Source organism: Chanodichthys erythropterus, chromosome 1 (genome assembly GCF_024489055.1).
Source record: "Chanodichthys erythropterus isolate Z2021 chromosome 1, ASM2448905v1, whole genome shotgun sequence".
Taxonomy (NCBI): Eukaryota; Metazoa; Chordata; class Actinopteri; order Cypriniformes; family Xenocyprididae; genus Chanodichthys; species Chanodichthys erythropterus.
In genome coordinates this window covers 7,773,045-7,792,121 of record NC_090221.1, presented here as the reverse complement: position 1 = coordinate 7,792,121, position 19,077 = coordinate 7,773,045, and the positions used below count along the sequence as shown (strand labels likewise).

Sequence of the window (19,077 nt, the reverse complement as noted above, 5' to 3'; positions counted from 1 at the left end):
AGAACAGGATCATTCAAGTCTAGACTTATAATCTAGCAACTAAGTTTAAGTGGAGTAAAAGATCATTATTGGTCTCATTCCTTCAAACAGGCTGAACATTTTAAAGATTCACTTTGTTCTTTAATCTAGGATGGTTAACAGGTAACTGAACTCTAAGGACTCTGCCAGTGTCCACCGTTGGTGCGTCATCAAAACAAAAGCAAGCACAAAATGATGTTCATTGCATAAAATATATTTGTTCTCATAGATAAAGAGGGAGAGAGGGCAGTTCATCTTCGTAACAGCTGCATGTGTTTTGCAACAATGACACTGCATGAAACTAAAGTTGATTGCACAGCAGTTTTTTTTTGTTTTTTTTTGGTTTGCATCAATATATGAAGAGTTCAGATGCAAAAGCCTCTAAGTGCCGTCTGAAATTTTCTTCTAAAATTAGCATTTTTATCAAGCTCGTATGTTTAGGTTCAGTAATTTCACTTTAATGGCAATTAATAGGCATTTTCATTGCCATTAAAGTGAAATAACTGAACATAAACATACAAGCTTGATAAAAATGCTCATTTTAGAAGAAACTTTCAGATGGCACTTAGAGGCTAAAGCATCTGAACTCTTCATATACTTATCTGCAGACGTTAGCTTGTACTGTCCTATGGTCTTCCCACTAATAATTGACTTGAACATTTCCTGGTGACAGCTCTGTTAAGTGGTGTGGAGAGTCCCTATGACAAACAGTGCTGTATTGCGGTGTTGACATTAGAACCAATATTTTTGCATTAGACGAATCAACTATGGTCAAGTGCGTGACATTATTTGTGTCGGCCTGTCTTGAGAAGCAGAGGAAAACCTATTCAGAAAACCCTTCACTCATTTTGGGAAAAGTTGGTGGTATGACCTGAAATGAACGTGCAGTTCAACAGGTTTCTTCCCATTTCTCAAAGGATCTTGTCTTCTTTTGTTCTCTATGCTGTGTAGGACTACAGTATATTGGCAGAATACAGTTGCTCTTTGGACTTGATTTTATGCCCGAAAAAGGCTTTTGGGTTTCAGACCAAAAGTGAGAGATGTTCACCAACGCCCATTCTCTGGTTTTTATGCAATTTTGAGGCTGTAAATGTGAAATTACATCATTTATACACATCTCATGATGTTTCAAAAGTTCTTTTAGCAAGAAGTTGCATCAGGCTTTTGGTGTAATTTCTTTTGATTCATGTCAGGTCTGTCTTTACCTGATGGCTGTGCCAGCATTGGCAAATGCTGTAAACCACATTCCCTAAATGTCTTTAAAGCAGTCTCTTCTGCGGTTTCCCTGGACAGTGGATGAATGTTTTCAGTGGTGGCTCTTACTTACCCATCCATTCAGGGTGGCATTTGCTTTCACTGTGGTGTTCAGATAAATAAAGGAGACAGAATGGACACAGCCTTACAACTGATGATGAACTGATGGAGAAGAACATCTCAGTCTGACACATGCTCGAGCAGAGTGACTGGAGACTCATTGTACCACACAGTTACACCAGATGCTTTCACGAATTCTAAATAGAAAGTAGATTGGGTTGATGCCACGCTGCATAAAAGATGGAATTCAGTATTGTAAATTTACCATTTTTCATGTAACAATTGGAGTGGTATTCAAAATACTTAATTGTCAGGTTATTTCTTCAGTCTTGGCCTTTAGTATTATTGAGTGAGCACATCCATACCCCTTTTAAGTGTATAATCTATACTCCCTAGCCACTCTATTAGGTATACCTGTTCAACTGCTGGTTAATGCAAATATCTAATCAGCATATCACATGGCAGCAACTCAATGAATTTAGGCATGTAGACATGTAGATATTCTGCTGAGGTTCAAACTGAGCATCATAATGGGGAAAAAGGTGATTTGAGTGACTTTGAATGTGCAAGATGGGTACTGTATGGAGTGCATGATTTTTGATGCCAGAGGTCAGAGAAGAATAGCCAGATACAAAAGCAACAGTAACTCAAATAACCTCTCGTTACAACCGAGGTCTACAGAAGAGCGTCTCTGAATGCACTACACGTCCAACCTTGAAGCAGATGGACTACAGCAGCAGAAGACCACTCCTGTCAGCGATCAACAGGTAACTGTTTGCAAGGGCTCACCAAAATTGGACAATTGAAGATTGGAAAAACGTTGTCTGGTCTGATGAGTCTCGATTTCTGCTGCGGCATTCAGATGGTAGGGTCAGAATTTGGCTTGAACCACATAAAAGCATGGATCCATCCTACCTTGCATCAACAGTTCAGGCTGCTGGTGGTGTAATGGTGTGGGGCAGGGGTTCCCAAACACATTGCTGGAGCCTCCCCAACACTGCATTTTTTTCAGATCATCAGCTTATTAGTTGAGACTCCAAGACCTGAAATGGGTGTGTCAGACAAAGTGCTCTCTAGTGCTGGGGAGGCTCCAGGAATGTGTTTGGGAACCCCTGGTGTGGGGAATATTTTCTTGGAACACTTTGGGCCTCTTAGTACCAATAAAGCATCATTATACGTCATAGCCTACCTGAGTATGTTGCTGCCATGTCCATCCCTTTATGACCACAGTGTACCTATCATCTGATGCCTACTTCCAGCAGGATAATGCACCATGTCACAAAGCTCAAATCATCTCAAACTGGTTTACTGAACATGACAATGTGTTCACAATGTGTTCACAATACTCAAATGGACTCCACAGTCACCAGATCTCAATAGAGCACCTTTGGGATGTGGTGGAACAGGAGATTCACATTATAGACATGCAGCCGACAAATCTGTAGCAACTGCGTGATGCTATCATGTCACTATGGACCAAAATCTCTGAAGCATGTGTCCAGCACCTTGTTCTGAAGGCTTGTTTAGAAACAACGGAAAAGCAGCACAGTGGAAAGTAAAAATGTGTTCTATGTAAATGGCTTGTTAGTTAGTTTAGATGCCACATTGAATAAACGCAGATAAAAAATGAGGCTGTGAGTGACAGATTTAAAGTCTGTGGCATGTGAAAGTTCCTAGCTGTTCATAGCTGAAACAAAATCATCATTCATCAGCAGAACAATCTTCATGTTGTTAAACAGCAGTACAATCCATTGAATGCACTGTACTTCTATTCCTTATACAGCCTTGTTTTCATTCCTGTCAAAAATTAAATATGACTTAATATGACTAAATGTGACTAAATATGACCTACCCTGACTTAAATCTATGGGAATCTGCTAATAAATGGTATATTACAGACAACCTGCTCTGACCTTATATTTAGAGAAATGCTATATTGAACATTTTAGAATTCAAAACAAAAAGTAAATTTATTTTGAGATGACCATGACCAAGTAACCATAACCCTAAACCAAACGCTAACTCTAACTGTAACTATATATTAAAGGGATAGTTCACCCAAAAATGAAAATGTGATGTTTATCTGCTTACCCCCAGCGCGTCCAAGATGTAGATGAATTTGTTTCTTCAGTAGAACACAAATGATGATTTTTAACTCCAACTGTTGCGTCTGTCAGTCAAATAATGCGTCAATGGGAACTCTAACAATAAGAGTAAAGAAAAACATGCATAGACAAATCCAAATTAAACCCTGCGGCTCGTGACGACACATTGATGTCCTAAGACACGAAACGATCAGTTTGTGCAAGAAAACGAACAGTATTTATATCATTTTTTTAACCTCTAAATCACCACTATGTCCAACTGCGTTCAGCATTCGGTTAGTGAGGTCTGATCGCGCTCTGACAATGGAAGTGATGTCTCGCACATATACTTCAATAAGTTCGAGACATCACTGCCGTTGTCAGAGCGCGATCAGACCTCACTAACCGAATGCGGAACGCAGTGGTGTATTAGAGGTAAAAAATGTTTTGGTAAAAAATATAAATACTGTTCAGTTTCTCACACAAACCGATCGTTTTGTGTCTTAGGACTAGGGCTGTCGCGTTTAAGGAATTTTTGCGGTGTTTTTGAGTGGCTCAATAGCGCGATATGCGGTATTATATATATATATACATATAGAGAGAGAGAGAAACAGATAACAAAATAACGAAACTAAATAGAGCATTGAAATAAAGAGAATGTCAAAATGAGGGTCTACAAAAGAGAACATAAACCTGACAATAAGATGGTAGAGCTATTGTTGTATGTATAATAGTTAGTTTCGATCCTCGAATCTGACTAAACAAGACTTTCTGCTGATATTTCACGAGTATAAGCAGAACTAACGTTACTCATCTCTGCACGTTCTAGACTGGCTGTCAGTCAGTGCAGTTACATTGTTGTGACACAAGGTGGCGGCAAGGGACTGTCTTTGAGTCTTTAAACCGTTCATTCAACTGCACGCTCAAAAACGCAGATTCATTCAAAGAGAGATGAAATGAAACAAGCTGTTGAAATCATTTTAATGTTGAGCGCCACTTTATAAGGCTCAGCTGACCAGTAATGCTTCGATGGTAAGGCAGAGATTTCGCTATCCTTGGACACGACAACTTTTTTTTCACGAATATAACTTGTGTCTCGGCCTGAAGGACAGATGCAGGTAATGTTAATCGCACGCGCTCAGTCGATCTCTCTCACATTCACTGTCTGTTTAGGGCAAATCTACGGAGCCTCTGTACAAATCACCATGGTACACATTATGCTATCATTATTACCTTATTTAATATTTAGTACACGTGTATTAAGTGTAAAACGAGAAGGACATAGCCTTTCAAAAAATAGAAAACATGCAAATATCGCGGTTGCAGCGTTTTTTGCAGTGTTCTGCGGTTGGCTCGTCAAAAGCGCGATATTACGAAATTGCGGTTATCGCGACAGCCCTACTTAGGACATCAATGTGTCGTCACGAGCCGCAGGGTTTAATTTGGATTTGTCTGTGCATGTTTTTTTTACTCTTATTGACAGAGTTCCCATTGACACACATTATTTGACTGACAGACGCAACAGTTGGAGTTAAAAATCATCATTTACTGAAGAAACAAAGTCACCTACATCTTGGATGCGCTGGGGGTAAGCAGATAAACATCACATTTTCATTTTTGGGTGAACTATCCCTTTAAGTACATGTTGTTAATTAATATTACTCAGTACTAATTTGAAAAAGTACAAGGTAACTATGTCATCTTTAACTGGACTTTTGACTGTGTTAAAATTCACTAAAATGACACTCTCACCTTGTGAAAAAAATCTATTTGTGATATTAGCACTGCTGCAAATTTTGAAGAGGCCTATTGACCCAGTATCCCAGTGCTCATGAGCTTATATATAAGGGAAACAATCATCCATTAAAGCCCTTTACCTGTGATTGCTCTTGCAGACCTCTTTGTCCAATCAGCGTCCATGCTTTTAGCGACTCTTCCGGACTGCACTGGGCAAACAGATCTGTCTGTCTCAATGTTTGTCAGTTGCTTAACTGTTTATCAGCGGTCAGTAAGTGCACTGGCAGCTGGGACTTACTCGGCCATCAGGGGGTTTTTAAAAAAAAAAAAAAAAAAAAAAAAAAAGAAAGAGAGAGAGAGAGAGAGAGAGAGAGAGAGAGAGAGAAAAGAAAAAGCATTATTAACACACTCACAGTTTTTTTTTTTTTTTTTTCATAAATCCTATAGTGACTGTTTGAATTGGGATATTAGCATTGCCTCTGTGTGAAGTGTAAGACTCCCTCCTCCTTTTTGGGGCAGCACACAGCTGCCAGACCAGTTATCCACACAGGGGGCAGGGCAAGTTTAGACGAACCAGGACAGAGTAAAGTAGGCAGTAAAACTAGTGTGGTTGTGGGCTGACATGTCATTTGAGCTAGGGGAAGGAAGGGGCAAACTTGAAACAAGACTTGGGAAGGACTGACTTGGATCTTCCTGCACTCGTGAGCTTTTTAAAGACATCAGTGGAGATCCCTGAGAGGTGTGAGTGTGTGGGCGTGTATGTGTGTGTTTGCATGAAAGCTGTAAGAGGAAAGGCATTACTTCCATAACGTGATTCTACATCTGCCAGTCTCTCACCAGGTGGTAAGTTTTAGTGTCTTTGTTTATGAAAATGCATAATTTTAGATGACTGTGCATTTACACAGTCATATCTTTAAATACTTTTTATCAGATCCATTGAAGAGATTATTCCAAAAAATGAGTAATATGTTAAAGTAATTTATGATCATTGCATGTCCGAAGTCTGTACCTGTTACTGTATTTTAATGATATCCACTCACTCATTACAGTAAGACAGAATACGTTCTGACTCTGATATTAAATATACTTTGCTGTAACTGAGCTTCAGAGTTGCTTGTCAAGTTATGCTCCATAAAGCGTGATGAGCCCTCAGGGCTACAGCTCACAGGTACAGACTTATGCATGTCAATCTTCTCTGCCTGTGTGAGTCCTTAACACCTTTCACAGGTTGTCAGCAGATGCAATGTAATGCTAATGCCCAGCCATTTGCTCACACACATCACAATGTGCTAAATCTTTTTATAAAATATGCCTCTTTTACATGTAAATGAAGTTATTTAGGAAGCAGCTTTGGTCTGCAACCCCATTTACAAGCAAAACGAGACAAAAAATCTGAATCTCTAAAGCTGTTCTGTATGCTGTTTGTATATGCATGTATAAAAATATGTGCACTACAATTCAAATGTTTGGAGTTGGTAAGATTTTTAAAATGTTTTTAAAGGCATTTATCAAAACAGTAAAACAATAATATTGTAAAATATTATTGCAATTTAAAATAAGTATTTTCTACTTGAATATCTTTTAAAATGTCATTTATTCCTCTGATGTCAAATCGGATTTTTTTTAGTGTCACATGATCCTTCAGAAGTCATTCTAATATGCTGATATGATGCTCAAGGAAAATGTTTTTTTTTTTTTTTTATTTGAAAAATGTTTTATAACAAATGTTTTTACTGTCACTTTTGATCAGTTCATGGTGTCTTTGCTAAATAAATGTATTGATTCATTAAGAAAATTACTGACCCCAAACTTTTGAATGGTAGTGTATAAAGATATACATTATAAAAAAAAAAAAAAAAATATATATATATATATATATATATATATATATATATATATATATATATATATATATATTTTTTTTTTTTTTTTTTTAAAGAGACAGTGCTAAAATGGTTTTAATTAACTCTGTAAGGGTAACAAAATTTAGGAGCCAAGTATTGTCCTCAGTTTGTATATCAGTCTACATACTTTATATAAACATTCAAGTCTGCTTTATATAAACTTTATATAAACCCATCATACTTTATACATTTATAATGAACTTGTAAGCCATTAAAATAAACCAACAAATTTAAAGCTTTAATTGCACAAAAGTGCTCTGGCCAATAAGCGATGTGCCAAATACCTACGCCTATCAAAATGCAAGCACTTTAGCCCACTGTTATGCAATAATGCCTAAGGCCTTTGCATTATTCTACATTGGGCAATGCTAAAATCTGCAGCTTAAACTGCAGACATGTGCAAGTGAGAACAAAGACCAAAAGTGTTATTGAATAATACAGTTGTTCTTTTACATGCCTCAAAACGGTTCCCAATACTACTGATCTTGTAGAATCAAAATTTGTGTTGTGCATTTATTCTGTGCAGTTTTAGTCAAATCGTCTCCAAAAATGTTCACCCGACAGATTGGGTCATGAACATATAGAACATAATAAAGAAATCTTACTTTCTCTTGGCATATACTCAACACTAGAAAAACAAATATAGTTAGTGTACTTGATTTATTTATCCTTGTGGGTTTGGATTTATACTTTCTCAAAGACTACTTTTTGAAATGTTGATTTGAAGTGTCAGTTTTTGCATAATTTTACTATAGTCAAACCTGAACACATGAACACATTTACATCAAAATTCTATAAAAATGTTACAAAAATGAACAGGTATGTTTTTACCACAGCTTAATAAATCTGGGTCTGATCTGATTTCAATCTCTTATTTCAGTTGGCTCAATTTTACCATATTGTTACAGCCACACCAGTTCATTTGTGTGTGTGTGTAAGTGAGTGTGTGTTTGAGTGGGTGTTTCCGTATTGTACCCTTGTGTAACCTTTTCCTTGCTTTTCATTTTTTACTGCTTTGTGGCTGTATTATTGATTTTATTACACATATTACACATGCTTGTGTTATCTCATGCTAGTTCATATATTTTTGACCGCGAAGGAGCCAAGTCTGACTATTTTTTTTTTTTTTACCCTTTAACATATCCGAATCATGTCCATGATTTTTTTTGTGCGACAAAAGTCACCAAGTGTCATCCCATTTTGATGAAGCAAAAAATGTTAAAAGAGTGTTATTTGACAAAATCTGTCTTGACAGTTTGTACTTACAGGAAGAATGCTGGAACATTGCCTTACATTTTGCCGCTCCCTTGTGAGGAGGAAGAATGTGGACCAGGACTGTCTGGAGGAGTCCAAGCTGTGCCGCTGTCTCTCCACTGTTGATCTCATTGCCCTTGGGGTGGGAAGTACACTGGGGGCCGGTGTCTATGTTCTCGCTGGGGAGGTGGCCAAAGGCAATTCTGGCCCCAGTATCGTGGTGTCCTTCCTCATCGCCGCTCTAGCATCTGTGATGGCCGGCCTGTGTTATGCTGAGTTTGGTGCGCGGGTACCCAAGACGGGCTCGGCCTATCTGTACAGCTATGTGACCGTGGGGGAGCTCTGGGCCTTCATCACAGGATGGAACCTCATTCTGTCATACGTCATTGGTAATTATGAATTAGTAATATGTCAAACCAGTAATATAGCAAATAAAAGGATATTTTTAAAACATAAACTGATATTCTGTTGGGACAGGGACCTCTAGTGTGGCACGTGCCTGGAGTGGGACATTTGATGAGATTATAGGGGGCCACATTGAAAGGTTCTGCAAAATGTACTTCAAAATGAGTTTGCCTGGCCTGGCAGAGTACCCTGATTTCTTTGCTGTCTGCCTGATCTTACTCCTGTCAGGTAATAAAAACTATTTCACTATTTCTTATATTCCTCCTTGATCTAGCCTGTATTATTCTGCACAATGATTGAAACTTTTTATTGTTAGCACTACTTGTGTTATTGGCTTCTTAATAGATAGTTGTATTCAGTGTTGGGTAAGTTACTCTAAAAAGTAATTAATTTCTAGCTACTAATTACATCTTTAAGTTTTAGATTACTGTTCTAATTAATGTATTTTAAAAGTATTGCATGCTTTCTAAATCCAATATCATCATCGAACCCTTGAACAATATAAGGATAGACATTTTAATTCTTTGAAATAATATAAAACTGCATAAATTATTCTTGAACTGACCAATGTATTTAAAGGGAGAAGGTTACATTAAAAACATACATTTTAACATTAGGCGTTAAATTTTGATGTTAAATCCACTATTGTTTTATACAGAATAGTTCTATAGTCTATACCATATTCAGTGCAATTACATCATAAGAAACTGTAATCAAATCACAGAAAAATTTAGAGTAATCTAGGGCTGCACGATGTATCGTTTTAGCATCAATAATGCGATGTGCGTAAGGTGGATAGGATCGTTAATCCTTACAGACCAGGCAACGCACATGATTCTCGGATTAACTGCAAAGTTTAACCATCATAGAGTGAAAGTTCATCATTTGCACATGTTTCAGGTTTTCTGGGCGCACACACATAGCCACGCAGACAGCACATGGACACCATACCGTTCAATTCCATGTCTATTTGTGCCTGAATGGACACATACATGCAAAATTATGTCAAAGTGTCTGTCTCTGCGAATATCCTTTTAAACACAGCTGCTTATGGCTTAGGTAATGCAAACAAAGAAAACGGATGTGTATAATTATATTGGATCCGTGCATTGGGTCTTAAAGTGACAGCAGGCTAATATTCAGTTTATTTCATTTAAATCACCCCAATCATTCTAGAATTATTAATTATTTCCAAATAGAGCTATTAAACTAATCTGTTGAGTTTATTTCATATCGTAATATATATTGCAGAAAAACAAAATATTGCAATATCAGTTTTTTCCAATGTCGTACAGCCCTAGAGTAATCCCTTACTTTACTTTTCAAGGGAAAAGTAATTAAATTACAGTAATTAGTAACACAGTAATGCATTACATGCAACACTGGTTGTATTCCTCATTTGTAATTAGCTTTGCATAAAAGCATCTGCTAAATGAATATGTGTATTTTATCATTTAAGTTTAGTAGCTAGAAAAACTTTTATATTATTATATAAATTATTTCTGAAATTCACATGCATTTTCCCTAAATTGAATTTCATTGTCTGTCACTAATGTTTTTCACAGGTCTTCTCTCATTTGGGGTGAAAGAATCAGCTTGGGTCAACAAAATCTTCACAGCTGTAAACGTGCTTGTGCTGATGTTTGTTATCATCTCTGGATTCGTCAAAGGAGACGCGCTCAATTGGAATATTTCAGAAGAATCTCTCATAAACTTCACCGTTGTCACAAGGTGAAGAATATCTCTTTCTTAATCCTCCTCTTCTTTTACATGTTGATGAATTATGCCAGCCTGATATGTGAACCATTCAAATATGAAAATACACTTCAATCTCATTACAGGAATATCTCACATGCTGTTAATGTCACCAGCGATTATGGGGCAGGGGGCTTTTTTCCTTATGGCTTTGGTGGGACGCTTGCTGGCGCAGCCACATGCTTTTATGCCTTTGTGGGATTTGACTGCATTGCAACCACAGGTATTCAGTCACTTATGCACAGTTATTTTTAGAGCCTCCAATCTGATCTTGAGTTCCAATAGTGCTGATATTTGTGATTCTGACCAGGTGAGGAGGTGAAGAATCCCCAGAGGGCCATTCCCATTGGTATAGTTGTTTCCCTGCTGGTCTGCTTCCTTGCCTACTTTGGTGTGTCAGCGGCCCTCACCCTCATGATGCCCTACTATCTGCTGGATGAGAGGAGTCCTCTACCCTTGGCTTTTGAATATGTGGGCTGGGGGCCTGCGAAATATGTAGTAGCGGCAGGATCGCTCTGTGCTCTCTCAACCAGGTAAACATCTTTCTTTGCTCCCATAATGTTTTTCTGCTGGCCAAAGCTTCTGACAGGACTGTATTGAGACAGCATGCTCAAATCAAACATTGTGAATAGTTACATAAAAGTGCACTTATTAATTTTGTTATATATTTGTCATTTGGTTAAACACAACACTTTCCTAATTAATTTTAATGGAGTTCTTAGTTGGGTCTGTGGTGGACTATGCTTTGCATCCCTAATGACTTTTTGATGGTGATTTGTTTGAAAGAGAGCCATATATATAAATAATTATACATAGCATTTAATTAATCACATTATATTATTATTATTAGCTTTACATTGCTTTAAATACTTGCTCTCTTTCAGAACAAAATTTTCATGTGGAATGTGTTTCTGTTTTTTCCTGGTGATAAATCAGTAAGGCACATTGTTTGGCATTTAGCAAAGCTCCCTGAAGCTGCATGAATTATACTCCATTCATCCCAAAAGTATTTATGATTATTGGATTTTCTCTGATATTAGTATTAATTATGTTCAAAAACATCCGGGTGTGCGAATGGTAAAGTATACAACCTCTTATGTTGACCCTATTTTTTTAAGCAGCGTTGGTTCCAGAAGTATTTTTTCCATTAATTTCTCTAGTTCTATAGGGTCAAAAAAGTCTATGTTAAAGGTACAATATGTACAATTTTTGCAACCACTAGGCTAGTGTTATATATTTTGTCCAGCTGATTACTAACAATATCTCTAATGTTTTCAACTACTTGTAAATCATGAGAAAATTCCCATTCTAAACAGTGACACGGGGCAGTGCAGTCGCCTGTCAATGACGTCAGTTACCGCCTTTACTGACGTAGAAACCACATGACAACAGTGCCATGGACAAATGCGGAAGTAGTGTCTAGCGTCCAGCAAACCACTAGCTTGCTTCAAGCAGTTCCTTATTTACTTCTTGCACGTTTTATGGTGGATTGTGTTACTTATTTATGGAACATAATTACTGTTTACCATCTGCCACTGGTTCTGTCGACAAGGACAGCTCCCGTAAACTCATGACCGGAAAAGCGGAAGCGGCGCCGGCGACTGTGTCATAATAAAAGTCCCGCTGCTCGTGAGGCGTGTGTTGATCAATCGCTCCAGCTCCTCGTTCAGCTCCCGCAACACTCGGTCCTGCTCTGCTTCATACTACAGTAACGTTAATAATCGCATCCACGAACATGAGTTCTTCCAGACTCCAATCCCTATTCTTTTGCACCGTCCGTTGAGATGGAGACCACGGCTGCGTTCAGCCCCGACAAAAGGTTGCAAAACGTTTTTTAAACGGAAACGGTGGCGCGTTGAACACCCTGTTGTGATGACGCAAGCGTTGCAACTATGGCAACTGAGAAGGCCAATCTTTGTGTTCGTTTTGAAGAATTTTCGGAGCCTGATGAAGTCGATATAAATACATGTTTAATATTGCAAAGTACCCTCGATGTTACAGCCAATGCCCTTGCCGTCCAGAATAAAAGATAACATCCCAATCGAGTGAAGGGATTTGTGGAATCTTCTAATTATTTTGATACAACACTTGCCTTGCATTTCAGGATGAAAAGACAAACATTTCAGGTGAAGGATAATCCACTTCTTACCTTCAAGACTGTTATGATCTATATAATTTTATTGTTTAATAGGCTTATCATTAATGCTGATCACTGTTGTTGTGCTTTGATATTGTAATATTTACCATTATATAATCAGAGGAGTATAGAAAAGTTTATTAAAGTATACCTTCACAATACAACAGCAAAATATATAGGTAAAGTATTTTTATGTTACATTAATACCCAGTGTGCGAGCTGTCTCTTTAATACCGCGTGGTTTATATACAGGTTGCCGCTTATTGGGCTGACATTTCTGACACGCCCACCAAACAAGAGAAAACGCATCTCAAATCTGTTGCACACCGTTTCCAGGAAACATGTCGTTCAACCCGGAAAACGTAGCAAAACGTTGCGCACCGGTGTGAGCTTGAACGTGCCCCACATGTCCCAAGTTTCCGCTCTAAAACTTGGCGTCATCAAACTACGCCCTTGTTTTGAATAGGCTTCTAGCGACCTCTAGCGGAAAAAAAATATCACAAATCGTACCTTTAAAGCATTTTAAGCCATGAAGCAAGCCAACCATATACGACATTACAAACTTTGATTTGAAGCAAAAAAGTATTTGAAAATAAGACAAAATTACAAAGGTACAAGACTGTGTACTTAAAGGGATAGTTCACACAAAAAGTGTTTTGTTTTGCTCTATCCTCTGTGCTTCCGCATTCAAAGCTTCGGCTTTACTCTTCTGCTGCAAATCGATGTGTACGGCCGTCTGCCGGAAACTAGTTATTATAGTTAATAAAGTTTTAAATATGGATATTTTTATTACAAAAAAACATCGCTTTGCTTCAGAAGGCCTTTATTAATATGAAATATATATCTGATTGTGTTAGTCTAAAAGAAGATAGGATGAGTAAATCATAGGATAATTTTCATTTTTGGGTGAACTACCCCTTTAACGGCTTTGGTGATAGAAAGAACTACAATCCCATAAAGCATTGCGAACAACATAATTGAATTAGAGAAGATGGAAAAAAACTACTCATTCAAAAATGTTGATTATATAAACAATATTTTAAGTTTATTGCAAAATATGCATATATATTCAAATATTTAAGTATTTTGAGCGTGTACGGAGACTGACTCAAATGCATCATTTGCAGTGCTTCATGGGAGTGGGCGGAGCTAACGAGATCGGTAGATACGGTTTGTTTGTTTCGACTCTCTGATTGGTGGAATTTGAAATAATGCAGGCTGACATCTTCAATAGAAGCAAATATCATTGATTAACAATCTCATAGCTCACAGTAAGGTTATCTTTAAAGGTTTATAAGTTAATGTTAAAAATCTATTTTGTTTTTACTTCTGGAACCCGACTGTTGCACTCTATTGCTATAAAAGTTTTATATCCAAGATCCAAATAATCTTTATCAGAGCTACTTTTCTTTGAACGCTTGTGGCATATTTTGAATTTAATAAAACGTTAGGATACCATAGCCTATAGGCCTTGTGCAACACTCCCAGGAAAAAATGAAAATGATTTAACTGTATATCTGGTCCCATTTGCTTCATTTGCTAAGTGCTATACGATGTGCTGTCCAATTTTATATTTCCTAAAGTCAACATGAAACAGCATTTGGCAACCCGTATTACTTCTGTAATGTGTTGTTTTTTAGACTCAAAAAGAATATTCACAAAGAACAAATATATAGATAAAATATATAGACAAATACAGAGCAGACTTAATGTATCCATTGGGAATTGATTTAGTGAAAAATGTTGTCTATATATCCTGTGATTGAAGGGGAGGAGTTAAAAACGTAAAAGAGTGATGTCAGTCAAAACACCAATTTTGTTTTCTGTGGAATAATTTACACACATCAATCATGCACAAGAAGACCAGAAATGGGTGTTAAGAAAGTAAAGTGGGTTCATTTTGATTTCATGTTGACTTTAAAATAAAAATCATTGTTTGTGGAGGCCTGTATAGTACGCAGCAGTAGAAGTGTTTGGGATCAGATCTGCAGCATGTAATTAATTGACACTTTGCTTCTGCTGATGTGTTTGCCTCACATGCAGTCTGCTGGGCTCCATTTTCCCAATGCCGCGTGTAATCTATGCTATGGCACAGGATGGGGTGCTTTTCAAAGTGTTAGCCCAAATCAATCCTAAGACGAAGACCCCTCTTATTGCTACAATGTCTTCAGGTGTAGTTGCAGGTGAGAGATGGAAGCACGATTGCTGTGCAAACCACTAATGCGATCCACCAGGCAAATGTGAAAAAGAGTGGAAATGCGAAATATAAGAAATTATTCTATGGGAACACATCAAATTCATCTGTTACAGGGTTCCAACATTCGCAAAAAAACCTGGAAATATCAGGATTTTTGATAAATCAGGAAAATTGATAAAATCCTCATGGAAAACAATGTAGTTCATTTAGTGAATATATATTCAGTGAATTTTATGCTCATTTTCTAAATATTTTATTAGCAAGAAAATGCTCTTTTTTGAGCTTAATATTTATATAAAATATATTTTTAAAATATAATTTCCAATGACTGAAAACCCCTGCAAGTGAAAAAAAAAGTTTATAAAATTTGCTCCTTCACACTTGCCGGTGTTGGTTAATATGTTCTTTTCCTTCCCGAGTTGCAGGTGTCTGAACCATGACTCCTTTTTTGTTTTTAGCCTGTTGGGTTCTATGTTCCCTCTTCCACGCATTCTGTTTGCCATGGCACGAGATGGCGTGCTATTCAGATTTCTTTCCAAAGTGAGTAAGCGTCAGTCGCCAGTGGCTGCCACTATGGCAGCGGGCACTACCGCGGGTAAGCTAAGACCGAGGTAGGCCTTGCATGGCCTGCTGTCCTGTTTGTGTCAGCCTGGTGGAGGTGCAGTGTGCCTGCTTAATTACCCTGTTAATGGAAGCATGCTTTCACTTTGGTGTTGGTGGTGGTGATAAAAGTCTGTGGGAATATACAGTATGTAGTTGAAATCTCTGTAAAAGCTATTTATTGCATGCAAAAGTGATAGAGTGCTTGGTAAAGTTTGCAGGAAAAAGAAAGGAAATTGCTATTACTTTATACAGGGCTCGACATTAACGCTTGTCCGCTTGTCTAGGACAAGTGGATTTTTTGATGGGGCAAGTAAAAGAGTTTTAGTCCCAACCGGACTAAAACGTCAATTAAAACAAACAAACAAAAAAACACGAGAATGATTTCTGATTTTATTTCATTTAGTGTAATATGTACTGATAGTTCCAAATGCCACCCTAAACTCTTGTGGTCTTTCTACAAGTCCACACTTTCGTGAAGTAATGCTGCTTTGACTGTTGGGAAGATGTCTGCTGCGGAGCTCGCACCAGTGCGGGCTCGGAAAAAGTGTGCATATCAGACGCAAAGGGGGCGCTCAAGAGCACCTTTCTGAGACCTAAAACTGACAAATGGGACACCCTATGGTCTTGTGGACTTAACGGAAGTGCTAGGAACAAGACCGAAAGTGCTATGAAGTGTGCCATTTGGCACAGGGCCTATAATGTACTGCTGGTAACAAAGTTGCGCTGTTGAGGCTCACGCAGCCTCATCTCGAGGAGAAATGGAAACAAATGAGTGAAGCACACACAAAGAAACTCAGTTAACATACTGCAGTAAAAATTACAAATGTGGAGTTTTCATATTTATAACAGATAATACAGTTAAGCAACATCACATGACCAAGAGTGCTGTTTTCCTGAATACCATCAAAATTGAAATGTGACTAATTACATACAACAATTCAATAAACAAGTAGTTAAAATTAAAAATACAATCTCATGCATCTCATAGCAACACTCAACTGTGTTTTCATTCATGAATGATTCAGTGTTTTGAACAAATCGGTTGAGTCAAGATTCAGTGACTCACTTGTTAAAACTGTCAATGACCCATAAAAATGAATCAGCTGTTTGAACAAATCATTTGAATGAATGACTCAATGACTCACTTAAAGGAGCACACCACTATTTTTGAAAACAGGCTCATTTTCCAACTCCCCTAAGAGTTAAACAGTTGAGTTTTACCGTTTTCAAATCCGTTCAGACGATCTCAGGGTCTGGCGGTAGCACTTTTAGCTGCAGCTTAACATAGATCATTGAAGTTTCAATATTTTTCCTACTTAAAACTTGACTCTTCTGTAGTTACATCGTGTACTAAGACGGAAAATGAAAAATTGCAATTTTCTTGGCCGATATGGCTAGGAACTATGCTCTCATTAAGGCGTAATAATCAAGGAACTTTGCTGCTGTACCATGGGTGCAGCAGGTGCAATGATATTACGCAGCGACGGTCACCTGCCACCACCTACTGGCGGTTTAGTTTCATGTTTAAAAGTATAATTCTTTCCAACATTCCTTGTTTGTACATTAAACAAAAATATTTAAAACAATCTCATTATTTAATGCATTTGTAATTTTTCAATGTAAATGCTTTGATTGGTAACAGCCAAATTATACCCATTAAAGGTGCCCTAGAATCAAAAATTGAATTTACCTCAGCATTGTTGAATAACGAGTTCAGTACATGGAAAAGACATACGTTGAGTTTCAAACTCCATTGCTTCCTCCTTCTTATATAAATCTCATTTGTTTAAAAGACCTCCGGAAAAGAGGCGAATCTCAACATAACACCGACTGTTACGCAACAGTCGGGATCATTAATATGTACGCCCCCAATATTTGCATATGCCAGCTCATGTTCAAGGCATTCCACAAGGGCAGCCAGTATTAACGTCTGGATCTGTGCACAGCTGAATCATCAGACTAGGTAAGCAAGCAAGAACAATAGCGAAAAATGGCAGATGGAGCAATAATAACTGACATGATCCATGATTACATGATATTTTTAGTGATATTTGTAAATTGTCTTTCTAAATGTTTTGTTAGCATGTTGCTAATGTACTGTTAAATGTGGTTAAAGTTACCATGGTTTATTACTGTATTCGCGGAGACTGTAGTCTGTATAATTCATAAACACAACTTCATTCTTTATAAATCTCTCCAACAGTGTGTAATGTTAGCTTTAGCCACGGAGCATAGCCTCAAACTCATTCAGAATCAAATGTAAACATCCAAATAAATACTAAACTCACAGGAATCGATGCATGCATGCAGCATGAATGACGAACATCTTGTAAAGATCCATTTGAGGGTTATATATTTGCTGTGTGAACTTTGTTTATGCACTGTATAGCTGCACTTATATTCAATATTTGTATAACTGCACTCATATATTATAGGCAGTTAAAAAAATTAATTTAAAAAAATCTATGTTGTATTTTGAGCTGAAACTTCACAGACACATTCAGGGGACACCTTAGACTTATATTACATCTTTTGAAAAGACATTCTATGGCAACTTTAATAAGATTATGAAAAAGAAAAGAAAAATTTGCCTTTATAAAGGTAAAAAAAATGCTCTTGGGGTAAATGTCACAACTATGCATAGAAAAATTACATTTAGACCACAAAAAAACTATTTTTTCTGAACAAGCAACTTTTTTACTTGAACAAGTGAATGAACGATTTATTGTCTGAAGGACAAGCACATGACAAGGCTTAATGTCGAGCCCATACACTAATGTGTCAGGTGCAGATGTCAAATGTATTGATGACAGCTGCAGGGAGAGATTCTTAGTCCTTCCCCTACAGTGTGTTAATACAGCACTTTGATGCTAGCAGGGGTTACTCAGTGGATGCTTATGGATTCCAAGGACTTCTAAGGAATGAGAAAGCAGAGGGGAAGCTTAGTCGGGGCATGAGGATGCAGGGCAGATTTGATTTTTGGAGCCCCCTGAACATTGCACATGTTAAGCCCATAGTGTAGCACTGTATGTTTGTTAGTACACTGCTTTCTTACTGTGAGGGAAGTCTGAGCAGCTGTAAATGAAGTCATAGGGCACATCTGCTGTGGATTTCATAAGAGGATACCAATGCTATTGCATCCTGAGTTTAAAGTCATCCACTTCTGAGGGAATCTACATTAATTATTGAAAAAGACCCACAGTATCTGTATCTCATTGATGATGTGCAATACGCCGTAGCTTTCATTTACACTTGGATTATTTTGGAAATTCCATAGTTTCATAATCAGGCTCTTCAAAATAGGAAGATTTAATTCATTAAATGAATACAAATGAAATAATAAACTGTGCATGCTCTGTTGGTGTATTTGTGGGCTTTTGACAACCAAGCCACACTTATAAATGTATGAATGTCATTGCATTAAATATCAATATAATATGAAACAGATTGGAATTTATTTGAAAAGGTTACATTACACTTTTCAAGCAAAACATTTTACAAAAAAAGTTGATGCAATACAAAACATTAGATATACTGTTCACTTTCTAATTGCAAAAAATGCTGAGAAAATTAAGAAGAATATAGTTATTCCATGAAATGTGTGCATTTTAAGTGTGACTTAAGTGTCTAAATAATTGGAGCCAGTGTATGTAAAGCATTTAATTTATG

General features: G+C 37.3%; 1 protein-coding gene across 3 annotated transcripts in view; it reads left to right on the top strand.

Annotated features, from left to right (window-relative positions):
• The first annotated feature begins 5,808 nt into the window (after positions 1-5,808).
• slc7a2 (solute carrier family 7 member 2) overlaps positions 5,809-19,077 on the top strand; it is an 18,099-nt gene continuing 4,830 nt past the window's right edge. The window contains exons 1-7 of one of the 3 annotated variants that reach the window (XM_067371321.1): positions 5,809-5,996; positions 8,326-8,700; positions 8,789-8,944; positions 10,282-10,447; positions 10,558-10,694; positions 10,782-11,004; positions 15,264-15,400. In XM_067371321.1, the coding sequence (XP_067227422.1) occupies positions 8,331-8,700; positions 8,789-8,944; positions 10,282-10,447; positions 10,558-10,694; positions 10,782-11,004; positions 15,264-15,400 (1,189 nt within the window). In that variant the 5' untranslated portion in view covers positions 5,809-5,996; positions 8,326-8,330. Of the gene's footprint in view, positions 5,997-8,312; positions 8,701-8,788; positions 8,945-10,281; positions 10,448-10,557; positions 10,695-10,781; positions 11,005-14,651; positions 14,792-15,263; positions 15,401-19,077 lie in introns of those variants that run through there. The other 2 variants (XM_067371238.1, XM_067371402.1) reach the window with 2 other exon arrangements.